A 12,725-nucleotide genomic window follows, 5' to 3' on the forward strand; every position below is an offset into this window, starting at 1 on the left:
CTTACAATAAGAGATGGCGCTTTAATTGAAATGTTACAAACTATCTTGAAAAAAATGAAGATTCCCTAATGAATACCGCGAAAGAATTAAATAATATGTACGAATATCAATTCGTCTACCTTTGTAAGTGGTGCAACGGTAATCATACGCTATTTCTTACTCGTAAGTTATCACATGTAGTTAACAACACATGACGGCTTAATTTTTCACAGAGTTAAAGCAGTTTATAAAAGTTTAGAAAGAATTGGTTTAGTTTGGTAGGGCGCTTACTGCAGTTCTCTACAAAAAATCTTCAAAATTTCACCGTTTATGGTTTAGTAGCGAGCGCCGTGAGGTGGTAAATTTGAATTTTTCAGCAGTTACCTTTTCCAATAAATCACGAGCAAAGTCGTCCTAAGCTCTCTGGAATCGCTATCTTCAGCACTTTTAAATATAAATTACACTCCATTTTATATGTGTTGTGTATGCATAACAATAATATTTATCCTTTTCTTTATACATATTATATAATAAATAATGAAAGGCATACGAAATACATATTATTTAAAATGAAATACAATTCGATTAATCCATCAACGACGCAATAAAAATACTCTACCTGAAATCAGCGTCATATATCTGCTCAAAACTCTGGTTTGGAAGAAATGATAATTGGATATTTATATAATAAATTTTAAATAATTGAAGCCACAAATCATAAGTAAAATTTTATTTGTAAACATTAAATACTGTTTTATTTTATTTTACTATCAAGATAAAGTAAAACGTGTAGTAGGTTTGTGAGCGATGTACCTAGTTCGTTTCGGTTTCGTCTCTGCATCTAATTGGGCCCGTCCAATCTCACTCGGGGCCTTTCCCATCCGCATCGCAGCTACGGGCGGTAATAAAATAAGCAGTTTTTCCGATTCTACCTTACATCCTGTCACTTCGTATTCTCGACGCAACTTTCGTTTGGGGAAAATCGAGCGAGACGCCGCTCTCTTGCGAATTGCAAGAGCGATTAGTTTTGCTTATATATTACATTGAACAGTATTAAGACCCAAGGAAAGTATTGAGACTTAATTAAACGAAAACTAGAACAATAAAGAAGTTACTCCTGATATATAGAAGATAACTTCGAAATGAAGTTGCAGTATATAATTTGTTATGTTCTGGAATCCTCTGTTCTCTCGACTAATAAAGTTGTAACCAAAAGATATCAGTACCAGTCTGGCAATCTATTTATAGTTATAACTAGCTGTAGCCCGTGACTCAATCCACGCGGAGTTAAAATAAAAACTTATAAAGTAGCCTATTTGTTCTATATTTGTGCCAAATTTCATCGCTCCGTTGAGCCGTTTAGGAGATACCTTCTATAACAAACATCCATCTATCCATCCATCCGAACATTCGCAATTATAATTTTTGTAAAAATATATTTTCCAATTTTAATGCTCACGCAGCGCTAGCAAATGAAATAAATATACTTATTATGAAAAAAAGAAATTAACTTTCAAAAGTATTTTTGGTATCTTGGAGGTACCGTAAAATATTGCTTATTTATTTGGTATGCATTGAAATATTCGTTAGGAAATATGCGAAGATTTCAAAGCGGCGGCGGCGAGGGCCGCTAAATGGAATGTCCGCGGCAGGGTGTACCAACGAAAATGAAATTTTATGACACTCTTAATGCATCTTATTTCAATTCACATTTTACGTGTCCATTATAAGTCAAGTTAATTTTTTTTACATTATATTACAAATCAGAAGTGACATATGGCAATAAAGTTTGATTGAAACTGAACTTTGTTAGGTTCGAAGTAGCTGACTAACTAAGAGGAAACAAGATCATTTTCTTTAGATTGTACATAGAATTCAATTATTATAATTTTTTTGATATTCAATTTGTTATTATAATTTTTATGGGCTATCAAATTCCATTTAAAATTTTTGATTTATAATTCACAGACTTAGCGTAGAAGTTACTCGTACAATATTGGGATTAAAACTTTATTCGACATATAAGAAACCAGTGAAGTCTATTTTCCATACAAGGCAAAGCTATCTAACTATAAGTTACCGGCCGTAGCGTAGCTATGTAGTTTAAAAATGTTCATACTAATTGATTACATTTTCGAAAACGAAATGGAAAGGTCGGTACCGTATTAAGCTTAGATGGATGAAACATTTGGTCACTTTGATCCAATATTCAGTAAAGCTCTCCCTCGACCCGGCTCTACTTAACTGTATACAACAAATGAGTGACCATTTTGTTACTTAAAAATCACAGATCCTAATACTTTTTTCTATAAAATATATGGTTTGTGACTACAATGACTGTTGACAACATACGGCAATGAAGGTAGCAATTTAGTTTTATTCATATAATATAATACAATATTGAACTAAATATGATATAAACTTAATTAGTGAAATTTGCGGTCGTCATTTAATTACTTAGATAAACAGCTTAGAAAGTTTAGCTGACAGTCGCGGAGCCCGCATCAGGTAGTAAACTATTAGCTGATCAAATAGGATTAGTGGAGAAAAAATAAAAGAGAACGCACCAATTGAACTAATTTCAATGTGCAAAGTATTTTTAGAAACATAAATCATTCCAAATTAATAGAATATCAGTACTGGCTGAACAGTGTGATTGCTGCAAAAAAATAATTAAAGCTTTATTAGGTATAATTCATTATAAAAATCAAAATTAATCTTTCTTTAAATCAAAATTACTCTTTGTAAGTAAAAAATATGTAGAGATCATATTACAAAACAAATATTGTTGAAGTGAGATCATTGTCGATTCAGGTTAAGCTTTTTGCGTAATATTTAAACAAAAGTTGACAGAGGCAAGGGCCTCCTCGGAAATAGTCCAGAGGGCAATCCGAGCCGGTACAAGTCGGCCGAGACACCGGGGCACCTCTAGAATACTAAATAACGAGAATCTTTATTGTACATGTTTTTTCTTGTTTCATTTCAAATATTCATCTCGTTACAAAACGATTGTTTCATTGTTAATTTTATGTTGTAAATAGCTGTCGCCAGAGACTCCGTCCGCGCAAAATTTGTTCTTTATCCGTGCCAAATTTCATTAAGATCCGTTGATCCGTTCCAGAGATACCTTCAAACAAACATCCATCCATCCATCTAAAACTTCGCTTTTATAATATTAGTAAGATAAGATTCAATACTGCCCATCACACATCGCCCATCAGGCATTGTGCCTGCAATTAAGACATTAATATAGCTTAGAGCTTTTAGAATAGTAATCAGTGTAGTATTACTTATTACGTATTATTATTACTCGTATAATAAACGTACAAAATGGGAAAATAATAAAAAAAATGTATGATAATGTAGGGAAGAGATTGAAATGAAGCAGTGCATTGTGAACGCAACGTACACCACGTCGCGTCGCGCCGGAGAAAATATGAAAATTGGAAAACCTTTGCGGAGACCGAATAAATATCAACCCTCTGCCTAAACAGATTTATTGTACGATCACCTGAAATTTCGTATATTTTTATCGAGATGATATCTCTTATGATTTAATAGAATTTTGTAAATGATATAATTGAAGTTATAATAATTTAAACTGAGTATTTACTAAAATTTGTTAATTGTCGCACTACTCGCCGCAATCAAAATCATTAAGTAGAGAAAATGACCTAGGTACTTAAAATATACATATTGTAAAATAGAAACAACCAATACTGTAACTTTAAATAAAAATATAGGGACTGCAATAACGATCCATTACAAAGCAGTATCGGGCCGCACGAATTAATCAGGCAGACAAGCTTCGTGGCGCCACCATTGATTTTGCCAACTTGTCTTTTAGTTCGTATCACAAATCTCAATTTTATACTTATCATGTTTTACAGTTAAAACCAAATTTGTTTTAACATTGATTTTTTCCATTGATATCGACAATTTTATACATTTTTATGCTTCTGACTTTTGTATAACACGTAACAAAAGTAATTGTAAAATTGTTTATATTTTTTTAAATTTTTATTCATAAAAGACGCTGTAGCGTTAATACGTAATTTTTTTTACATATAAAGTGAGAAGTAAGGAAAAGTTAAATGGAAAATATTCTTTAATATTACCAACTCTCATGGGGTGTATCTCAACTTGGTAATCCTGGTGTGGCTTTCAAGTCATTTAAAAAATTAAGATTATCATTTCATTATGATCTCAGCACGAACTTTTGAAAAATTTGAATAAATTTCTTTACAAAAATCAACATTCAGTCGCAAATTTCCCTAAAGAATATAAAAAGGCGTCTTAGAAACAGTTACCAAGACCACAATATTATACAAAAACAGACTTTTTTAAGTCAAAAATATTTTAAAGACATTGTTTGGTTATTGTAACAAACCTAACCTCTAATTACTCATTCTGAAATTATTCTAGAATTAACGATTTCACTTCGACAGTTTGTAAACTGTCCAGTAATTTAACCTCAAACTGTCAATAACTTCTTTAAATTGATTTTGGCATCAGCCTATAACATAGCAACTAAGGTTAAAAAATAAACTTCACAATGACTTAATTTTTTTATATTATAAATAGATAAAATTACCAAAAGTTTTGGAATTTGATATGCAAACGTGCTGACTGCAGACGCAAGTCGTATCAAGAGCTAGGAGCGATTTAAATTGTTATTAGTTTACGTTGGAGATGCAATCCCTTCGCGAAACTCATTTGTTATTTCCATCATGAACAATTTCGCCTACATTATCACCGTCACTTTTCACGCACACGAACAAATGTCATATTAGTCTTACTGGTGTTTAAGAGTGAAAATAGTTAAGTAATTTTTTACATTATTAATCACATGCGAATGCTGGAACATCTTTAATTATAAAACCTGAATCCAATACAATTCATACTTGATAAACAAAAATAAACAAAGACCCATAAAATAATAAGAAATAAATTTATAGGGAATATTCCGGAAGCCAATATGATAAGGCTCGAACATTTTGTTTATGTTATAATAATTAATTAGTGAAACATAAAAATATGTTGATGAAATACCTTATTATATTTCATTATCATTGTCATTATTTTAACAATTGCGTGAAAATACGAACAGGAACATCTTTAGAAATAAATTTTATGAATAAAAATTTAAACATCAAACAGTTTTTCATTATAGTGTATTGTCATTAGAACACATTAGTTCTCATCATTATGTGTATAGTACACTAGTATTCTAGAACAATCTATCAACACGATTACATTCCTAGATTTAACCCAAATAAACAAACAAGAACCAAACAGTACGAGAAATCTACACAAAAAGACTGCCAAACTAACCATAAAACAACTTTAAGTATGACAGTAAGAAGTTGCATTAATATCATTATGGTTCCCAAAAATAATTATTCGTAAAAACCATAACATACTAAGTTTGGTGATTGAGGTTTGTTTTTTTTTTCATTTGCAAACAAATTATTAATAACTACTCTCATCCACGCTTTTCCCGCAAGAGGAAGAAAGAAAAGTTTAATAGCTTTTATTTTCATTTATTTTACAATGTAACTAAATAAATACATAGTTTTTCAATAATGAAAATTACAAAATGTACATTTATAAAATGGGCAACAGTGCTTTCGTCGGAGCAAATAGATTTAGGTGGGTTTTACTAATTAAATGTATATCCGTTGGCGAAATGGAGCGGATGGGAACCCATTAAAGTCCGACGGACGGACAAAACATTCGAATGCCGTGATCCCTTTTTACACCGACCGACTGGTATAAAGCGGGTAAAGTTTTAATTCATCGCCTACAGCCTACAGCAATGTGTAGTAACTCTGCATTTACAAAATATGTAAGTTGTTAACACATTTTTTTATCAATTAGCTCTTCGAAATAAATGCTGAAAATATGTAGAATGATTCTTTCCTACCGTCAATTATGCATCATTTGTTAGTAATATGTATTGGAAGATTAAATGAGCTTATCCAATGATTTTTATCATTTACGCTTTCTTCGGAGATATTATTATTTAAACATATAATTGTTGCAATATGTTGGTAACGGTTGGTATGTTGATAATGTAAAAAAACACTTAATACTTCTCTAGACTTGGAATTTAATAAAAATATAACTTATTAGTAATACAGATTGGAAATAAAATGAGAAAGTAGCTTTTAAATGTATTTTGTTTGTAATCATTTCTTTATTACATAAATATAATTTGTAAATTAGGAATCCGCAATGTAATATTAGTCGGTATAATTTTGTTTATATTTTAATTCAATTATGTGTGTGTTAATTTTAATAGTACGCTATGTATCAAGATATAAATAGGCTTGTATATATGATAATTTGGCACGGGCTGAATGGGGAAGCCACTGCATAATCTCGGCTTCATTTATGATATACGATATGGTGTATTATCGCAGATCGGTGGACTATTCCAACGTAACTGCTGAATTACCTTATACATCCCACCTCGAGAAATGCGAATTAAATTGCGTAATACAACACTGAACCATACCTACTTTGTACATATATATAGGTAGCTATAATGCGAGCAATAAAGATGTTAATGTTTAAATATTAAAGCCCGCTTAAATATATAAAATTATAGCTTATAACCCAGGGGGTAAGGATTTGGCGCTATGCTTGCAAGCGTCTTTTGTTTCATCGATAATTGACATCCATATATTTAAGAATGGGCTTTGTGTATGAATGTATAAGATATTTCATTGTGTATAATAGTATTTTAATTAATGTAATTAAAATGATGTACTTCGTGATGGAAGTATGAAGGTCGCTTAGATATAAAGTGTTTGTTTACATGTTTACTTACTGAGTTTTCTACTGGATATTTGAATTCATCCGTTTTATCATAAAAAGGGTTATTATCCTGTACAAATTTCTTATTATAATCGAAAGGCGAGAGCGATTTCAGTACGGCCGCCTTGTGTGACCGCCTGGTGGGGGCTAGGGTAAACTGTTTAACTGGTATATTACCATAATTTACTTTCTTCTTTTTAGAATTTTTTCTATTATTGTCGTCACTAATTTTCTCGAGTCTAATATTTTGTACTATATTGGCAAGGATTTTGTGAGGGGAATGGTCTCTGTCGACCCACGTAGAATAGACGTTCTGCATATGAAAACCTTTTAATTTCGAACCGTTTTCCGATGTTTTTTCCTTTGTGTTGTTAAAATGCGGTGGAGATTTATATATGATTGGCTTAGCATGATATGGTATTGCATTAACAGCTGATGGTTCCTCCGGCCACAAATTAATATTAAGAGTTTTGTTACAAGACTGTTGATATTTATGTGGTGAGTACTCCCCTACATCTTCTTCAATATCTGGAATGCCTTTGATAAAATTCTCAATTTCTTGTAAACTCAATGGTAGCATTGTTGATGCTAAGAATTCAACTTTGTCTTCGATATTATATAGGTTTTCGTTACTTTTCTTGCGATGCTCGTTTTTTTTGCGGTACTGTTCAAGATAATTCTTGGGAGACCTAGCAAATCTCTCCCAATACGAGTGCGGTGCATAACTGAGTTCACTAAATATGGGGTAGCTCGGTGTATTCTGATCTAAATGCTCGATTTCAATGTCGATTTGTCGATTATTTTTTGAATCGACGCCCCTTATAAGTGTTGCTATCTGTTTACCAAGCTTAGAGTAAAACATATCGTCTGCTGTTTTAGATTCCTGAGGATACATTTCAATATTAAATCTTCGACTGGGTTCTTCGATTTTCGGTGGTAGTATAGGAATCCGAGTTTTCTTTTGATTAATTATGAGTGGTTTTCGATTTCTAACAATTGGCTTTATCCGTGGAACAACTGTTTTATCTGTATCATTTAAATTGACTCTATGAATCAACTCTGATAAATATTTGAAATTAGCTATATCGTTGTCAACTAGCGGTGACTTAATGTTAGTTCTATGCTGTAATTCAAGATTAGCAAATGGATCGATTTGGAATGTATCTTGTATTTCTGTAGATGACGGATCGGTTTCCTCCATCGGATCTACTTGCGTTTTTTGTTGTATGTTATTAAGACCAGAATTTTGAACTAATTGTCTCAAACGACGTAGCTGAAAATAAAATTTTATTTAAAATGTGTGAATTTATTAGACACCTATACTGATATGCTTTAAATCTTGATCCTGAGAGCCTAGCACAAATATTCGTAAGGAAGTTTTTGTAAAGTCGACGATAAAATTTATATTAAAATTAGCACCCCTACAGGGTGTAAAGTACACCAACGAAGCTCATACAAATTTTGACACGTTTTGTCGATGACGTTTGAACGCGCGTGTCGCAAATATTCTTACTAGGTCCTCAGATATATTAATAAATAGAAGTACTTACTGGATCCATTCCGCCATTATACATCAGCATCTTTTTCCTTTTACTGAAACAAAAATAGCCAATATGACATTTTTCTATTTATCAAGGATAAGGAAATTAACATATTTTAAAAGATATGGTTTATAGCTTATGAAAAGAAAAACAAATAAGAAAAGTAGAAACGTTTAACGTAATGCTAAAGATATTTTACTTACTTTTTTCGAAGAGTGCCTGGTGCTTGACTGACAGTAGTTATAACATCTGTTGTCGTTTCAGCTACTGTCGGCTGTCCTGTGGATGCTGCGCTTGAGGAAACCGTCGATGCAGCTGTAGTTGTAGGTGAAGACTCTGTTCCTGGTGGTGAGGATTTTTCCTCACAATCGGGTAACATATCTGTAAGGTATTGGAAATAAATTTATGATATAAAAATAATTTAATAAGTAAACCATATCATTAATGAGACATATTTGGCCTTACTCGGTGCAGGAAAACCAGGAAGAACGGGTGGTACAGGCACCATGGGGTACATGGGTAAGACTGGAGGTGGCAAGCCAACTGGGGGGTAGAATGGAGTTTCTATGTTCGGCAGAAAAACAAAAGAGGGCAGTGGAGGCTTTGGTTTCTTGTTTACTATTACGAATTTTTTATGTCCATGGCCCTTTTTATCACTTTCATCTTCCTCTTTACTAGAATTAGAGGCGTCTGAACTATCCGTTTCCGAATCTGAGTTGAATAGGCTGTCATCTTCTGTTATTCTCAACAATTTTCTTCTTAAATCGTCTTGCTTGAGTTTCTTTTTCGATGAACCTTTCTTATCAGTTTTGCGGCTTTTCTTTGCGTTCATATTGACGTTGCTGACTTTTCCGCTTCTTCTTGTAATGCCGTTTTTATTTGTATTGTTAATAACTTGGCTTTCAATTGTTTTGTAGAACTGGTTATAAAGCCAATCGCCAAGGTCGTCCGCATTTTTTGCTATGTTATCTACATGATCATCTATAACATTGGGAGCTGGAGAAGGAGTCTGGGGAATAAGCTCAGGATAATCCATTTGTGATATTGAAATTCTGGTCGGTTCTGCTGCATATTGTCGTCGATATGTGTCTAATAAATTGGAACTGAAACAGATAATTTGGTTATTACAATGTAACTATTACAATTTATTTTTGTTTTCTTTATTGATTAGTCGATATCATTACTTATGTTCACATATTTTCGTATCGGTATCGAAGTAATATCCGGGGTGGCAATGACAGCCGATAACACAGCCAGGGATCCCATCGATACAATATTCGAACCTTCCGTGTTCACCACATTCTGTAAATACGTTAAAAGTACATATATATACTTAGTTTACGACATCAAATCTGTTTACAGATTTATTCGACAATTTAGATCGGTGTAGTCCTAGACGGGTTTATATATAGCGGTATTAAAACTACCCTAAACCGATGTTTTTTTATGTGTAGATGCACCAAATTAAAGTTTTTGTTGTAATTAAGACAAAATATAAAAGTTTACTCACCATATTGCGCTTCTTTGGGATTAGCAGAAATCAGTACAGCGAAGACCAATATAAGCCAAATTGTCATTTGTGAAAACTAAACCTAAATGATATCATTATTTAACAACGAACTTTGTTAGATTGTAAATGCTAAAAGCTTTAAATTGTCTTGATATTTTAACTTCTAACGTTAAACTCAAGGCGCTAATGACGTGTCATTACGTAACTGAAAGTGTTGCCAATTATGATGTTAATTTTCGTTAGAATAATTATCATTTTAATTATTAAAACTAGGTTAAATATTCATAGTACAGTAAAAATGGATTATTAAACTAAACTACTACAACTACTAAAACTGAAATATTAAAGGTATAAGAAAAAGTATTAGTAACATCGGGGCTTAGGAAACAATGGCTTTATTTCATGGCGACTTTTTCCTTTAACACAATGAATGCATTGTGTTGCTTCGGTAATCACCAAGCAAAGTAACCCTTATATTGCATTTACTGATTAATTTTTATATTTCCTGTTAATTTGCTAAGTATTAATGAACTAATTTCTTTCTTTTTTCATAAGAATTAGTGTAATTTAAGCAATTTTATAAGTTATGTTAGCAGTAAGCATTTGCTGCTACTAAATATTTTTTTATTGTATTCGGAAACCTTTTTCTATAAAAACAATCTTCGTTTTCTATTATTTAAAAAAATATCAAACATGTTCTTATAGTTTGTCTTTTATTTGTGAGGATAGTTTTGTTTTTATCTATTTTTAAGAATAAAAAATTCATCCAGAATAAAAAAGAATGAAAATTTCATGTACATTTATATTATTTTTAATGAAAAACAATCTGATTTTTTAATACACCTTTATTTTTAAATAATATATTACTTTACATTTTATTTATTTTTATTATTTATTTATTTGACAAGGAAGTTATATACGGCGTTTTTTAAATGTAGAGGTCGATCTTATACATTCTAGTTGTCATCTCCCAAATCTGGAATTCCTTTAAGACCCCTGCAATATGAAAAATAAATATAAATACATAAATAAACAAATTATACAACTTACGGGCATTAATGAATCATATTTTCGGCCAACCTCGATGAAGTAAATTCAAATAAAAAAAAAGTACGAGAAATTCAACAATTTCAATACGTAGATAAAAATAAATTTCATCTTTTTTTATAACTTACTGCTACATGGCTAACGTTACTACCCGTAAAAAGATAAGACATTTATAACCTTGACATGCTATGGTACTCGGTGCTTAAGAGAAAAAAATAGAAAAGTTGAAAAGAAACTTGTTCCCAACAAATGCTGGTTACGCACTTGATTTGGCACATCTGGTAGAAGAGTATTCTTATTTCCGATGTGCCAAATAAAATGATAGGCTACTTACTTGGTACAATCTTCTGGCAGAACACATTTATGTGTGCGGTCATCGCGCACGTAGGGATGCACACACACGCAGCCAGGCTCACAGAAGGGGTAGCAGGGACGCAGCCGGTCGTGCGGGTTGTCGCATGTCACTGACGCACATCCCGCGAAACATGGCTCGTATCTAACAAATATGTTCATTACCAACAACAATTACAGTCTTTTCTTCTCATATAATTGTAAACTGTTTGAAATTAATTAAAATTATAAAGTACCTCTCGTGAGCTCGGTCGCAATTCATCGACATTGATATTGGTTTCTTTTCTGGTTCTTTTTCTCTACAAAAAAAAACAGACATTTAAACATTGAAAAATATTCAATTTTTATATCTCAATACCATATCAAGAGGAAAAGTATTAAACTATGACTTTTGGTAAACTATAAAAAGGTATGTAAAAGTTCATTACAGAAAAGATGATGGTCGAGCTAAATCATTGGTAACTCCTGATATCATCTTGTCCAGTTCATCGTATCGCCTCTGTCCTCGGAACATGCTCGAGGGCGGGTCCATGTCGCGTTGTCGGTCCATGCTAGCGTAACCTTTATCGTCGTCGGAATATCTCATGCTATCCGACTCCATCCTACGTCTGTCATCCCAGTCCTTGTGATCTGAGTCTATAGGTTTCAATTGAGACTTCTTCCTCCAATTCCTCCTCTCTTCTCCGATTGTGTGCCGTTTGTTCTCACCGTCTTCATAATCGTAATTATTCAATCTCGAACCAAAAGCGATCACATCATCTGCAATTTGAATTATAGAAAAATATTAGCTTCAAACTAAATCATTGTTTGACATATTTTGTATTGTTTCTTATCCTTACAAAGTAAGAAGCCCAAAAATAAGATTGTACGCATTTTGATGCTCAGTTACTCTCCATATTGTTCGTAAAATAGCATCGAGATAAACTCGTGCGTTTCATTTTACGTTCAATTCGAAGCCGCTAATCGCAACAATTTGATGATTGTTGATAAAAAGTAAACCATAACATGACGGATATGTATACGATCTGATGGAGTAAAAAAGTGCCGACTGTTGGTGGTCTTTTTTTATTATCATCAAGTTTATTTTTGATAGCCTATTTTCTATAGACGGCGACGTTTAAAAAAGTAACCATCGACATCAACCAGCTCTATCTAGTGTTAAACCATAAAGCATTTAAAGTTATGTGCAACCGAAATAGCACAAAAAATCCCTTATTAACAAGTAAACTATTATGTCGGTCATGATTTTTTTCAAGGATCTTAGAGAAACGATAATTGATTAGTAAAATAAAAACCACAATGAGAAATTGAAAAAACTGTTTTTTCTTACCATCTATAAAATGTATATTTTCACAAGCATCAAATAAATATACGTTGACTTAAAAGTAATCTAGTGTTTTGCTTGGTTTTTTTTAATACAATTTTAACTGTAATAAGTCTTTATGGTTTTTGATAAGTTATAAATGCAGTCATTA

The 12,725-nt window shown here is 32.2% G+C and overlaps 2 protein-coding genes across 2 annotated transcripts; both read right to left on the bottom strand.

Moving 5' to 3' along the window:
• Positions 1-3,182: 3,182 nt before the first annotated feature.
• LOC106720926 lies at positions 3,183-9,919 on the bottom strand. Its single transcript, XM_014515731.2, has 7 exons — positions 9,853-9,919; positions 9,527-9,644; positions 8,808-9,445; positions 8,546-8,723; positions 8,352-8,394; positions 6,815-8,074; positions 3,183-3,209 (listed from the first exon to the last, which is right to left on the bottom strand). Exons 1-7 carry the CDS (start codon positions 9,917-9,919, stop codon positions 3,183-3,185), a joined length of 2,331 nt encoding a protein of 776 aa, XP_014371217.2.
• An 865-nt stretch (positions 9,920-10,784) lies between these two features.
• Positions 10,785-12,152, bottom strand: LOC106721000. The gene is made up of 5 exons (XM_014515814.2): positions 12,090-12,152; positions 11,679-12,009; positions 11,487-11,549; positions 11,234-11,395; positions 10,785-10,848 (listed from the first exon to the last, which is right to left on the bottom strand). The coding sequence occupies exons 1-5, from the start codon at positions 12,121-12,123 to the stop codon at positions 10,809-10,811; spliced, it is 630 nt and encodes a 209-aa protein (XP_014371300.2). The 5' UTR covers positions 12,124-12,152; the 3' UTR covers positions 10,785-10,808.
• Positions 12,153-12,725: the final 573 nt, after the last annotated feature.

This window comes from Papilio machaon, chromosome 15 (assembly GCF_912999745.1).
Source record: "Papilio machaon chromosome 15, ilPapMach1.1, whole genome shotgun sequence".
In the NCBI taxonomy this organism is placed as follows: domain Eukaryota; kingdom Metazoa; phylum Arthropoda; class Insecta; order Lepidoptera; family Papilionidae; genus Papilio; species Papilio machaon.